The sequence below is a fragment of the Morone saxatilis genome, unplaced genomic scaffold (genome assembly GCF_004916995.1).
Source record: "Morone saxatilis isolate NCDOM2014 unplaced genomic scaffold, NCSU_SB_2.0 Contig21, whole genome shotgun sequence".
Taxonomy (NCBI): domain Eukaryota; kingdom Metazoa; phylum Chordata; class Actinopteri; family Moronidae; genus Morone; species Morone saxatilis.
The window spans coordinates 15952011-15964535 of record NW_023339774.1 but is presented as its reverse complement, the minus strand read 5'-3'; the positions used below and the strand labels follow the sequence as shown (position 1 = coordinate 15964535).

General features: G+C 37.1%; 3 protein-coding genes across 6 annotated transcripts in view; 2 read left to right on the top strand and 1 right to left on the bottom strand.

Annotated features, from left to right (window-relative positions):
• The window catches only part of nxnl2 (nucleoredoxin like 2), a 4499-nt gene extending 1293 nt beyond the window's left edge, over positions 1–3206 (bottom strand). Inside the window, exon 1 of the mRNA XM_035668551.1 lies at positions 2617–3206. Within this exon, the coding sequence (XP_035524444.1) occupies positions 2617–2918 (302 nt within the window). The 5' untranslated portion in view covers positions 2919–3206. The remainder of the gene's footprint in view (positions 1–2616) is intronic.
• A 3639-nt stretch (positions 3207–6845) lies between these two features.
• On the top strand, positions 6846–8728 carry gng10 (guanine nucleotide binding protein (G protein), gamma 10). Its single transcript, XM_035668003.1, has 3 exons — positions 6846–7018; positions 8305–8432; positions 8525–8728. The coding sequence occupies exons 1-2, from the start codon at positions 6938–6940 to the stop codon at positions 8428–8430; spliced, it is 207 nt and encodes a 68-aa protein (XP_035523896.1). The 5' UTR covers positions 6846–6937; the 3' UTR covers positions 8431–8432; positions 8525–8728.
• A 2723-nt stretch (positions 8729–11451) lies between these two features.
• Positions 11452–12525, top strand: part of btc (betacellulin, epidermal growth factor family member) — a gene marked incomplete in the record, with an annotated part of 8026 nt that continues 6952 nt past the window's right edge. For 2 of the 4 annotated variants that reach the window (XM_035667962.1, XM_035667961.1), the window contains 1 exon segment: positions 11452–11752. In XM_035667962.1, the coding sequence (XP_035523855.1) occupies positions 11713–11752 (40 nt within the window). 4 annotated transcript variants of the gene reach the window in all.

Here is a 12525-nt window from a genome sequence, read left to right as displayed (position 1 = left end):
GGCCACTTTTACATTTTATACGTACATTTGAAAGTGGTGGAACGTATTTATATTATATAAAAAGTATATACATAAGTTCAGATCTAAGATACTTTACATTTGTCTACCCTTCTTACAGAAATACTATACTTCTGACTCCACTCCATTTGACAGCTATAGCTACAAGATTCTTTAGAGATTCATATTCTACAAACAAAACACACAATAAGTTTTAAAACGTATAATTTCATCGCTTTTTTTGTTTATAAAATGTCAGCAAATAGTGAAAAAATCTTTCTTTAAATTTCTCGTTTTATCCGACCATCCGTAAAAAACCCAAAGATATTCTGTTTACTATCATATTTGACAAAGACAAGCAGCAAATTCACATATTTCAGAGGTTGGGACCTGAAAATATTTGGTTATTTTCATTTGAACTGAAATGATTAACTGAATATTGAAAAAAATTTGACCTTAGCAAAATAGTAGATTAATCAACTAGTCACATTTACTGTCACTCATTTCCATTTTTGTGCTTTTGTCACTCTCACTACAGCTTAGAGACGACCAAGCTGTGCAGCATCTTCGCATCATAAGGTCTAAACAGCGCAGTCTGTGGACTCACAAAGTTTGGATAGTACAGAATATAGTACAGAGATGGTCCCCCTTAAGGACTGGAGAGTCCATAAAAAGACTGGTATCTGAAGGGAGTCTATAACTGTTAGCACTTTATTGGAAAGAGAGGTGGGAAAATGGGGTACTGATTAAGTCTGTTTGTTGCAGGTTGCGGTTTGTTTACCGAAATGTTTTTTAGAACTGGTTCCAAATCTTGAGTACATTTACACTTTTTGAATATTCGAGTATTACAGATGAAATAGCTGGAGAGGTGGTCAGAGCAGGACGATGGCTCAACTCAACTCAACTCAATTTGTTTTAGAGACATATTTGTTTCCAGATAACTTCTACCACTACGGTATCAAGTGTGTTAAAAACAGGAATACACTAAAGAATATTAGGAAATTTGGGCAATATATTAATTTCAAATAAAAAAGAAAAACCGTCCAGCCCAATGCTCTTCACACTGCTGTGCATGGCCTTTAATGCAGACAGGAATTCCTCTTCAGTGAATTTCCCACCCAGTACTGGTCTCTGTTTAGTCATTTAGTCATTTATAACTAATGCGTTTGCGGTTTTGCCATTTGTTGTATTTATCTACAAGATTATAGGAGACGTCCAAGACACTTACTGGGCTTACCCCCATATCCATTTATCATGTGATTGTTTTTGTGACTGACACTCTGCTCGTTCAGACTAAGTGTCAAATTCTGCTTTTAAGCTCTTTAATGATTGCAGGGGATGGGGGATGGTGCATATGGCAGTATCTCGCCTGCCAATAAGCAACATAAGTTCGGGATAGGCTCTTTCCACACTTCCCCCTCCTGCAGCATGAATATGAATTAATTAAACCTCTGATGTAATCTTTAAACGTTTCCCATAGCAGAGATGCCGGGAGGTCTGGAGCGACATTTGAATCAATAAAGCAATCACTTTTAAAGCGAGACAGTACGTGTAGCTAATAAAAAGATAATGTTTGGTCACATTCCTCAGTACCTAATAGACCACAGTGTGGTCCTCCCCTCCCATATGATTAAAAATGCTGATGCATTGTTATTGATTTAACTATGTAAATGTGATTTATTAGCTTCCCCCTTCAATAGCTACAAAATACTGCATACACACTGAAGTGAAGCTGTACTGATTAGTGGATTAATTAATTAGTTGTTCGACAAAAGTGCCCAAATTCTCTGGTTCCAGTATCTCAAATGCAAATTTCTGCTGGTTTTTCCTACGTTTATATGACATTAATGAATGTTTTGGGGGTTTTGAACTGTCGGCTGGACATAATGAGCTCATTGGAAACTGGGGTGGAAACTTTTAACCATTTATTGACATTTTGTAAAGCAAGCGACTGATTTACGAAGTAATCAGTGTTATTGTTGTGTAGTTAAATTACTTTCACCAACTGCAACATTAAAATACTGCTTACCCATTAAAGCTCCACTAAAGATTTAAATACAACATAACACAGACAGGGGCCAATGTTGTCTTCATATTGGAGTACTTTTCATAGTTTAATTTAGCTGTTAATGCATCTGTAAGTCTACTTTGAATGCAGAACTTTTAAAAAAGGACCACTGATACTTGACCTAGTGCAATATTTTTAATATACATCCATCTATAATGTTACTGCACATCCATTTGATTTTGATTCTCTCACACTTAACATAAACATAACACACTTATCCACAAAGATTCAATCTGTAAATGAGACAAAAAGTATACAAATTAAACACATTTAGATGAAACAGATCAATATGTTGAGGCCACTGTCAGTCAGTGTGGGAGGCAGGCTGCTGGACTTGAACCTAATCCCCAACAGGGTGACCCAAGTAAGCATTTTACATAAGCTGGAGCACAGCCTAACAGACAGTTAAATCCTAAAATAAAACACAAGTGGAGCTAATTATGATTGGTTTTGGTTGCCTATACTGAGTGTAAAACAAGGAAACATTCATGGACTTCAAAAGTGAAATAACCAAACTTCTAAGTGGCTTTGCATTGGATGTGGACACTCACTGTTTGTAGTCATCCGTCCAGGGCAGAGCCAGCCAGTCTCCGTGCATATCGTGGTAATATTCAACCATGTCCTCGGAAGACTTGTCGGAGGAGACGAAAACTATCTCGAACTGAGCAGGAGGCTCGCTCTCTTCCACCAGCTCCGTGTAGAAATCACACAGGATGGGGGTGAAGTCTCGACACGGCGGACACCAACCTGCGGAGAAGTAGATCCCCACCACTTTATTCCTCAGCGCCTCGTCGGGCTCGACGAAATCACCGTCTTTGTTAAGAAGTGTCCGCCCGGTAAATACCTCCACCATGTCTGCTAAGAGTCGACACACTTCAAAATCAAAGACTCCTAAAGCTCTGGCGGCTGTTCAGGTGTCCTCTTAGCTCATGTTTCCGCCGCGGTTGGTGTCCCTGAAGAGGCTTCTCCTACTTCCCCGTAATATTTACCTTTCTGCGCAAGCTACTTACAGCCAATCCTGTTTAATCACCTGCGGACCAATGAGGACACATGGAGACGGTGTTGTAGTTCATTAGCCATGTGGGTTTCTTAAAGGGTAGGGGGGGAGGAGGGAGGGAGGGAAAGCTGCATTCAAACGCTGCCTGTATGCTAGTAATTTCCAGTTTAGCTGCAGCACGACGTTTCACTGCGCTTTGTGGCAGCTCAGAGGCGCGCATGCGCACAGACGCACGGCGCTTGCTCTTCATTCAGTTCCACTTCTGGCTTTTATCATTCAGATAGATTTAATTAGCTCTTTTCACCTGTGATTGGTGGGTGTGCACAAAGTATATCACTGAAATTATCTAATGTAATTATGTTAAAACCTATAATTTCCAGAATACCATCATTTAAAGCTGCAGTAACTGTTTTTGTCATATTAATATTCAATTAAACTTTAACTATGTCCTGACAGTAGTGCATGAGACAGATAATCTGAGATAAAAATCAGGTTCCTCTGGGTCATCGTAGTGCTCCTCATGGCGTATACACCAGGCCTGAACTAAAACAACCAATCAGACCCGAGAAACATAGAAAGAGGCTTTTGATTGGTGGCTTGAAGATAGTTGATTGTTAAGTCTCATTTCCAGCCTTGGTATTTGACAATGTCTGAATGAGACTCAATGATCAAATGTCATTCTCCGCTGTGATTGGTTATTTTTGATTGGGAGCCAGAGGAACCACATTATCTGTCTCATGTACTTCTGTCAGGACATGATGAAAGTTTTCAGCAAATAAGACAAAAAGTTACTGCAGCTGTAACATTATGCTTGGTGTTGAATAATGTAAACACATCAAACACTGTTACACATTCGTACTGACCATTTTATTTATTATGAACTATGTGTTCACTGTATGTTGGCACAACCTACAGACGTACACCATGCTGTTCAATAGTGGAACGTTTTCTGGATTAAGAGCTGCCACAGTTGAATCAAAATATTCATTTCAATCGCATTATGACCAAGACCAACAAAAACATGTTTGGTACATACCCCCAACAAACATTTTTTTAAACAGTTTTTCAGTGAAAATTTTGATGCAAAAATGATAACCTGTAACCACAAAATATCTACCATTTTTTTTAACATATTGTGCAGCTTGTGGACTGTATATAACAAATAGCATACATTATAGGATCATTCTATTATTCTGTCTTGTTTTTATTTTATTTTTTAAGTCTCAGATGGGAGCTGGCTCACATCATTGAAAGGGGCCAGTTCATAGAGCTGACACACACATCACTACTAGCTTGTTTTGTTTCTTCAACAATAAACTTTATTTATTTACAATACAGAGGTACAATAACAATTATCATACAAAAACAGAGCAGTAAAGAACAACCTTATTCAAGGAGTCCATTCATGGTGAGTTCTTTCAGAGTTCAAATAAAATGTACTATTTGATTAAAGTGCCATACTGTTCAACAGCAAACCGATGAAAGCAGGGTTGATTTATGAATATATAACATGTAAATTGAGTTATCTGTTAACATTTTTCTTCTTTTTCAGCTATGCTTATAAAATGATTAACACTATTAAACACAACCTGTTAGGGAAGGCATAATATTGCCTTATTAATGTGTATTTTAGACGTATATGATCTCAAAATAGTGTAATAATATCAATAATGTTTTATTTCACACTCTTTATAAGTGAATAATCAATTTTTAATCAAATTGATAATATGATCTGATTCTGTTATTAATGGCCTATACATCAAATATTTTGTACAAATATTCACAAAACAAAAAAAAACAAAACAAGACACAGATTCAATCATTACACCTGGACATGCAAAGACAAAAATACTTACTGAACTATAAACAGCATATAAAATATAAAACCTTGCATGCATCAAACTGAAGCATGATAGTGGATATGTAGAAAGGTTGATAGTAAACATAAATAATGGAATTAAGAGTCTGATGTGGGTTTTTACATGTAAAAATGACATTGTGTGTTTGCATGTGTGAGCAGATGGTTCACAGAGTCATACAACACACACAGTTATACCCATGCATGGCAGTGGGAACTAGAGCCTGTCATTACAGCACAGTTTTTCACAAGATGTTCTCATCTTGTGTAAAGAGATTGCTTTTCAATGAAGGAGGTGAAGGAATTTTAGTAAGTAGATTTCTTCTTGTCACTGAAGTTGACCCCTGTGGCCAGGACCTCTACTCCCGCAGATCTGGTTGGGGATTGATGGTGGCTGTCAGGGCCAGCGGGTGTAGTGACGTGGGTGTAGTCCATGCGTCACTGTGTGGCCAGTGTGTTCACATTCTGAAGATGAAGGAGCTCAGTTATACACGGACCTTTGTCCTCCATTATCCAGGTTGTGATTCAGACATCTTTTTATAGCGTCACATATGATTTTTTTGTCCTACATGCCTGAGAACACTTCAAAAGCAATTGAAGCCCTAACTTGAGACAAAAAGATCATGTCTGAATATCTTTATCATACAAGTCTAAATGTCACGTTTCATTTCTACAGTGTTTAATCATCTAAATCTTGTGCCATGTCACCTTTATCCGAGTGAACCCTCGCCTGATTGCTCCCCAGGGTATCATAAATGCAACAGAAGTGTTCATGAAGTGTGCACGATCAAAAGTCTGTTCGGGGTTCATCAGTGCAGGAAAATAAAACATTTTTGTAAAACTAGAAACAAAAGTGCCTCTGAGAGAAGCGGATCAACCCGTGGGGATGTTCACAGAAAGGACAAACTGGACCAGTGGGAGTACTAACAGAGGGCTGCTAATTGGTAACAGCTAGAAAGGCCAGGGCAGATAGTTTGTAGGGTACAGGGATGGCGCCAAGGATACAATCATATACTGCTGCTATTAGATATTTAACATTAGCCACTATCCATTAAAATTAACAGTGCCTGACCGATACCAATTTTAGAGGGGAAAATTCCCTGATTACCGATATGGTGGCCGACTTAATAACAGAAATGAAGGGGGAAAATAGAAAGAAAACACTAAATCACATCAACTTCTATCCTCATGATCCCACTCTTTTTAGAGCTTAAATAAAAATACCACTAACATTATATACCAGAAAAAACTGTTTTCATATTGGCACATATCAGATAACATATAAACAGATGCTAATATGTCTGTGATTTTTGTCAGAGTGGAAATGCCATATGCCATAGATTATGACAATAACAATTTTCAGGGATCACAGTGTGAGAGAAAGAAAAGTTGAACAACGTACTTAAAAAGAGAGAATGACGACACATGAGATGAATGAAACAATCAAAGCTAAAATACAATAGGAATAACAGTGACACTGCCATAGAGGAATACACATCTACTCACTATAGTCCATTTCAGGCAATTGAAAGCTGCTTTAAAATATTGCTTTAGAACGAAACAATGATGAAAAACTTGCCAAATTTAATTTGGCATACTTGGTCATGGTATTGTGTTGTCAGTGTTAAGTTATACCAGAAGATGTGGAGAAAAGCCGCACTACATTGCCCCAAGGTGTAAAAGGTTTTTGAAGCAGTTAAAAGTATTTATAGAAGAGTAAACTCTAGCCATGGTTGAGCTTCTGGTATATATATACATATATATCTATAAATATATCGATATATATGTACGTGTGTATACAAATCTCTTGTTTTTTGTGTAGAAAATGCATAGGTCAGTGTGCCTCTATCTCTCCTTGTTCCTTTAGTGGAGTGGAGTGAGGTAATTTGGAAAGAAACCCGGCCATTCTTTCTTTGCGAGCCCTTTGCTGCCCATTAGTGGAGTCAACTGCTCTGTTGAAACACTGACTTTTTTTTACAGGGAAGTTTTCTATCTTGAAACAATTTCCACCTCTAACATGACCTCTAATTCCAATTTATCTAACATGCGACGGCTGGTGGAACAACTGAAGCTCGAGGCCAGCGTGGAGAGAATTAAGGTAAAGAAAAGAAATGCAACATTAGATGTGAAAAGAGGATATCTTTAAAGACCTTGAGCGTTTACTAATGAGCTTTTCTTGATTTTGGGATTTTATTTACGTTGCTATAGTTACAAAATAAAAGATCAGATTCAACACATTGCAGTATATTTTGTTACTTTTATATTATGAAATTTATAGTTATTTATTAACTTCCCATTTATCTTCTTACAGCCTGTTCATTTAATAGTCTTTTAATGTACTATATATATTTTTTGTTCTATACTCTTATTACACTGATGTTGTAGCATGTTATTTATTAACCAAGGGCCAAATGGACATTTCAAAATTAAACTCAAATACATGTGAATTTAGAGGATAATGGGGAAGTGTTGCTCTGTGCTCTCCCCACACACGTTGGTACATCAAAATGTGGCATATGACAGATGCAGATATTAATCAAAAGATTACTAATAATTAAGTTATTAAACACACACACATACACACAGATAGTCGAAGTATTTGATGCCCACTTTTAAGATGAGATAATGTCCTTTTAATATTGACTGCTACGTAGTCACGTTCATGAGCTAAAATGTGAACAAGTAAGCTGAGGTAAAATGAATGGTTGAAAAAAGCACTGCAATCTATGCCCCAGACCAGTGTAGACCAGGAGAACCCGTTTGGATTTTGAACCCAGTTCTGTTCAGGATTCAGCAGCAGTCGGTAGCTGAATAGGGTCAGCCTCTGCCACTGTATTTTAACGTTGTTCATGATGGTGGTTCTTAGAGAGAGTAATATTTTCTGAGGTTGTACTTGGTGTAAACATTTAGCGAAACAATGCTTTAGCTCATAAGGGAGGCCCCTAATCAATAATGGGTCAGGACTTTATCACTTTTTAATAAACCATCAAGTCTGCAGTTAAAAGGCTATTATTAAAGGTTCTTGTGTATCTCAAACTTTAGTAGCCTGCAATTGGAAATGATAAGAAATCATTAATAAAAGGTTGTTTTTTTAAAGTTGTTTAGAAAGGGGTTTTGGTCCGAATGTCCTGCAGCCCTTTTCTAGAAGGTAAGTGGTCCAACAGTCTGTTGGAGGGGTCCCTAATATTAATTAAATTGCAAGCTAAAAATACAGGAGGATTTTCTATAACCTGGCAACCCGAAAGTTATTCTTATCAATGGATTGTAACTGATCCATTAACCATTAATAAAGCCATTAATTAATGCTCATGAACTCTTAATTAAAGGGGGATTAATCAGAAAGTAGTTTCATCTAAATAAACATGTCTGGGTCTGTGTTCCCAGGTGTCCCAGGCGGCTGCAGAGCTCCAGCAGTATTGTCTGCAGAACGCAGGCAAAGATGCCCTGCTGGTTGGAGTCCCCACAGGCAGCAACCCCTTCAGAGAACCGCGTTCCTGTGCTGTAGTGTGAAGGTCAGAGTCCACAAGGTTTACAGCCTTTATTTGCACGTAACACCTCTTACTGTAGCAGAATTAAAATAAAATAACTGCACTTTTCTTTGCAGAGGATGAAAAAGTGGAAACCACAGTGGCATATTACTCACTGAAGAAAGGACTTCAAAGTTGTTTTTAACCATTATTATGTTAATAAAAACACATGAAAATGAGGTTTTACAATTTACTTTCCAGATAAATGTCTTGTTTTACTGCATTAATGTACAGACAAAGTTGATTTTTTTTAACACATTAAAGGGCTTTACATAAACTCACTTCATCTCAGTCTTCTTTTAAATACCTTCTGAGAGCTAATGCTGTATGAGTGTGATCTGTTTTATACAGTGGACAGTGGCAGAGTCATCTATGGATTAAACAAAGCGGATGTTTATAGCCGGGCTCTAAATTACGCCTTGGAATTTCGCAGTGTCCGAGCTTCCTGGTGTTCAGTCTAAGTTAGGAGCACGGCCAGAGAGAGGAAACAGGGTCTTCCTGTTCAAAACTGCAAAGACACTGAACAGAGAGTCACACCTCACTCCGCTTATGAGCTTTCAAAGATTGTGGAACTTATTTACAAGCTCAAGGCTATGCTAGATTAGAAATAAAACATGAATCACCATCTTGTGGATATTGGATATTATGACTCATGTTTTATTGAAGTGTGTTTTGTCATTTAAGACAGCTGTTTATTTTATTTATTTTTTATATATTCGGTATAAAATGGAACTTATATATTTGAAGATGTGCACAATAACCCCAGAAACGGTCTAGATAAGCCTAAAAGAGGTCTAGTCAGTCATGAGACAGCTCCCTACTTTGCCACTTCCTTTTCCTCTAACATTGTTCTTGGACGAGTCTCAATAGTTTTCCCTTCCTTTGCTAACAACCTTTGTTCAATGTATACCACACTGAGGGTGTCAGAGGTTCTTCCCTTTTCACATTTTCGTCACATGAGAATGAGCATAAACAGAATGGGATGCAAAATAGGGTCATCGTACGTGGACACCAGAAACCAGAAAGCAATGCGAAGCCGATTCACACGTGAATATCAGTTATATAAATATTTTAACCCCAAATAACTTGCAAAATGCAGGCGGTCTGACAGAAGAAAGCTATCCAGTTACTGTGGCTGCATTATATTCTGTTCTGGAGCTCAACGTGTTTTAAAGAAGTTACCATTGTCCTTTCCTAATTTTCCTAATTTAAATTAAATTAATTAAATTATTAAAACAATAAAACTTATACTTAAGCTGTGGTTTGTCACATATGTTTGTTATATATTTAACATTATCATCTTACATATGTTTCTACACATGCTTGATAATATTTATTTTTATATTTTGTTCATTTTTGTTAACTAACTTAATGTAATGCGAGTAAGTTAATTTTAAAAAGTATCAGGTAGTAAGACTTTTACTTAAAAAGTAAGTGGTCCTTTAAGTAAATAATTTGTGTTTATTCATATAGTGTCCTATTTTACATTGCAGGGAGGTTTTTGCATCTGTTAGGTGCAGTGTTTTATGAAGTTAACATGTCTTACACCATCTGCTGGTCGTGTATAGAGAACAAAAATATCACAATTTATTTTTTTCTCAAGGCAGCAAAGGTAAAGCCAGTAGTGGAAGAAGTATTTTGATACTAAAGTAATAAAACAAGAATATAGAAATACTCCATTACAAGTGAAAGTCTTGTGTACTGAAAATATCACTTAGATAAAAGTAACTAAGTATCTCAAGTTAGAAAAAAGGCCCATATTCTCTTATAATATCTGTAATGTATAAGCAGCATTTTACTGCAGTAGTTGTGGAGCTAATTTTAAGTATTTTTGTATGCTGTTGGGTATAATGATGCTTCATATTTCATAAGCTAACCATGTGTTTTGTTTATAAGATCTTAATTTATAAAGTAATGCATAACTACAGATGTAATTATACAGAGGAGTACAATACTTCCCTTTCAGTATACAATGGAAATATTATGTAACATCCATTCGTACTTTCACATTAAACTATCTTTTAGTTGATTCATACTCTTCAGGTGTCAGTTTAGACTAACAAGTCCAGATGTTGCAGCAGTGTGTTTCAGTGTCTGATTCCGTTGGTTCTCCTGCATTTTCCCTACTCTCTGTTGGGCCAGGAAACCTGCAAAATTCAGTTCAGATATCAACATGCCCCAGACTGCACTTCTGTCCTATGTTCAAAAGATTAAATAACTCTGTCTCACCGATTCGTACTGTCATAGATTACAACAACACACTTTTTAGGGTCATTTATTTTATTTAATTTATTTTATTTTTTTTGCCCAAGACTGTTTCACAACGTTAACCATGTGTTTATTATTGTTTTAATATGGAGTTTACCCCTGTTCTTTAACTAGACAATTTGGAGTGGTGGAGCCAGGTAAGGTGAAGAATAGGTATGAAGGTCAGACCTATTATATATTCACCATGCTGTTGAAAGAAAGAAAATGGATGCTACAATTGGATGGAAATCTGAGAAGCCCCCAACGTTGATTTACTAGAGTAGCACTCTTTCAGAAAATTTGGGGACCTGTCGTTAGTCAGATTAAAAATGTATTGAAAAAAAGACTGTAAGCAAAAAGGAAACAGCTGGTCTGTCATATTTTTTTTCCTCTTTTGTGTTACCACCAATGTTTTTGTTTTGTTTTGGTGCCTTTTTGTTTGTCTGTTTTTTCACTATAACATTATTCAGATAGGATATTACAGATATTATCAAGCCCACCCAAAAGACAACATAATGTAAAATATGAATGGATTCTGAACTATCATGTTCAACTGCCTGTTGTGTCTTGTTTATGGGTGTTGTGTCTGTCATCTAATTCTTAAGAAAAGGAAAGTATAAAGGTGCAGTTGTTCTTTAACAAGGAAATAACTTGAATAGCTTGAATGGAGTCGTATTCTCCTTTAAAGGTGTGGGCGGGGAGGAGAGTGCGGAGTTGGGTTTCAGTGCCACCCCCCTTTTTCTATTCTCACACACACACACTGTAGTGCAGTCAAGACACAGTCCAGGGAGGCACTTTGGGCTGTGTGTGCTTTGGTTATAGCGTCAAGCTTTCCTGGATGACTATGAACGTAACTGCCATCAATGAAGGACCACAATACGACACTCCACTGGGGAACTTGTACACACCTTTTTCAAAGGTCACTGACCTCTGAGAAAGGATTAATCCAGTTTCACTCTTATTTCTCAATGACACTGAACTTTCATGTATCGGATAAGCAATTTTATCAAGTGAGGAGATGGCCAAGGTGTACAGACTCTATGTAGGAATAGTAACAGGTAAGATTTACTGTTTTACCCTTTTATTGAATCAGTGTTCACCTTGCCTACTTACTGGTTGTGAACAGAAGGCTGGTTTTAATACTATATAACAGTTTGGAAACGTCAGTGAGACACTTTAGAGTAATGTTTACATAAAATATATTTTTTTAATGTATACTCCTAGGGAAAGTCTTCTCTGGGGACATACGTAGTGTTGTTTTGATTGTTGACGCACCTTTACAACATCTATCTGCCTTCAAAGTAACGCAGCCAAAAGCAGGTTTGGAGACAGTGCTCTCCCTCTCACTGAGCTATTTTTGTACAGTAGACTTCAGTGTTGGTTAATGATTGAATGAAGAGTCCAGCAATATTACTAATCATTGTCAGAACAGGCTTCCCAGAAAGTGGAATGAAATAAACCTCATATATGCACAGGTTGGAGAGGGTGAGGTGTCTGTGGTGAACTTGTATTTAATTATCTGAGTATGACAGACTGTTAATATGGTTTTGTTTAGAGCAAGTTAAAAGTGTGTGTGTATGTGTTAGAGAGAGAGAGAGAGAGAGAGAGAGAGAGAGAGACAGGAGTGGGTGTGAACGAGAGAAATCGGGCACTCTCTCCTACCCTACATGGCTGGCTGGCATCATGACTCAGCAGCTATTCACTAATCATTGTGATCATGTGTTTTTTCCTGTCATCTGTTGTGTGGATCTCTCTACTGTAGGTGTATGTGGGCACAAATGTTTTTTATATTTGTTTGTTGTGAGTGTGTACATATGTGTGTGTGTGTGTG

Excerpts from the sequence above, each read along its gene's own strand:
- gng10 (XM_035668003.1), top strand. The coding sequence starts at position 6,938 with ATGACCTCTAATTCCAATTTATCTAACATGCGACGGCTGGTGGAACAA. Across the intron at positions 7,019-8,304 it reads CCAGCGTGGAGAGAATTAAG|GTGTCCCAGGCGGCTGCAGA; the intron begins GTAAAGAAAAGA and ends CTGTGTTCCCAG.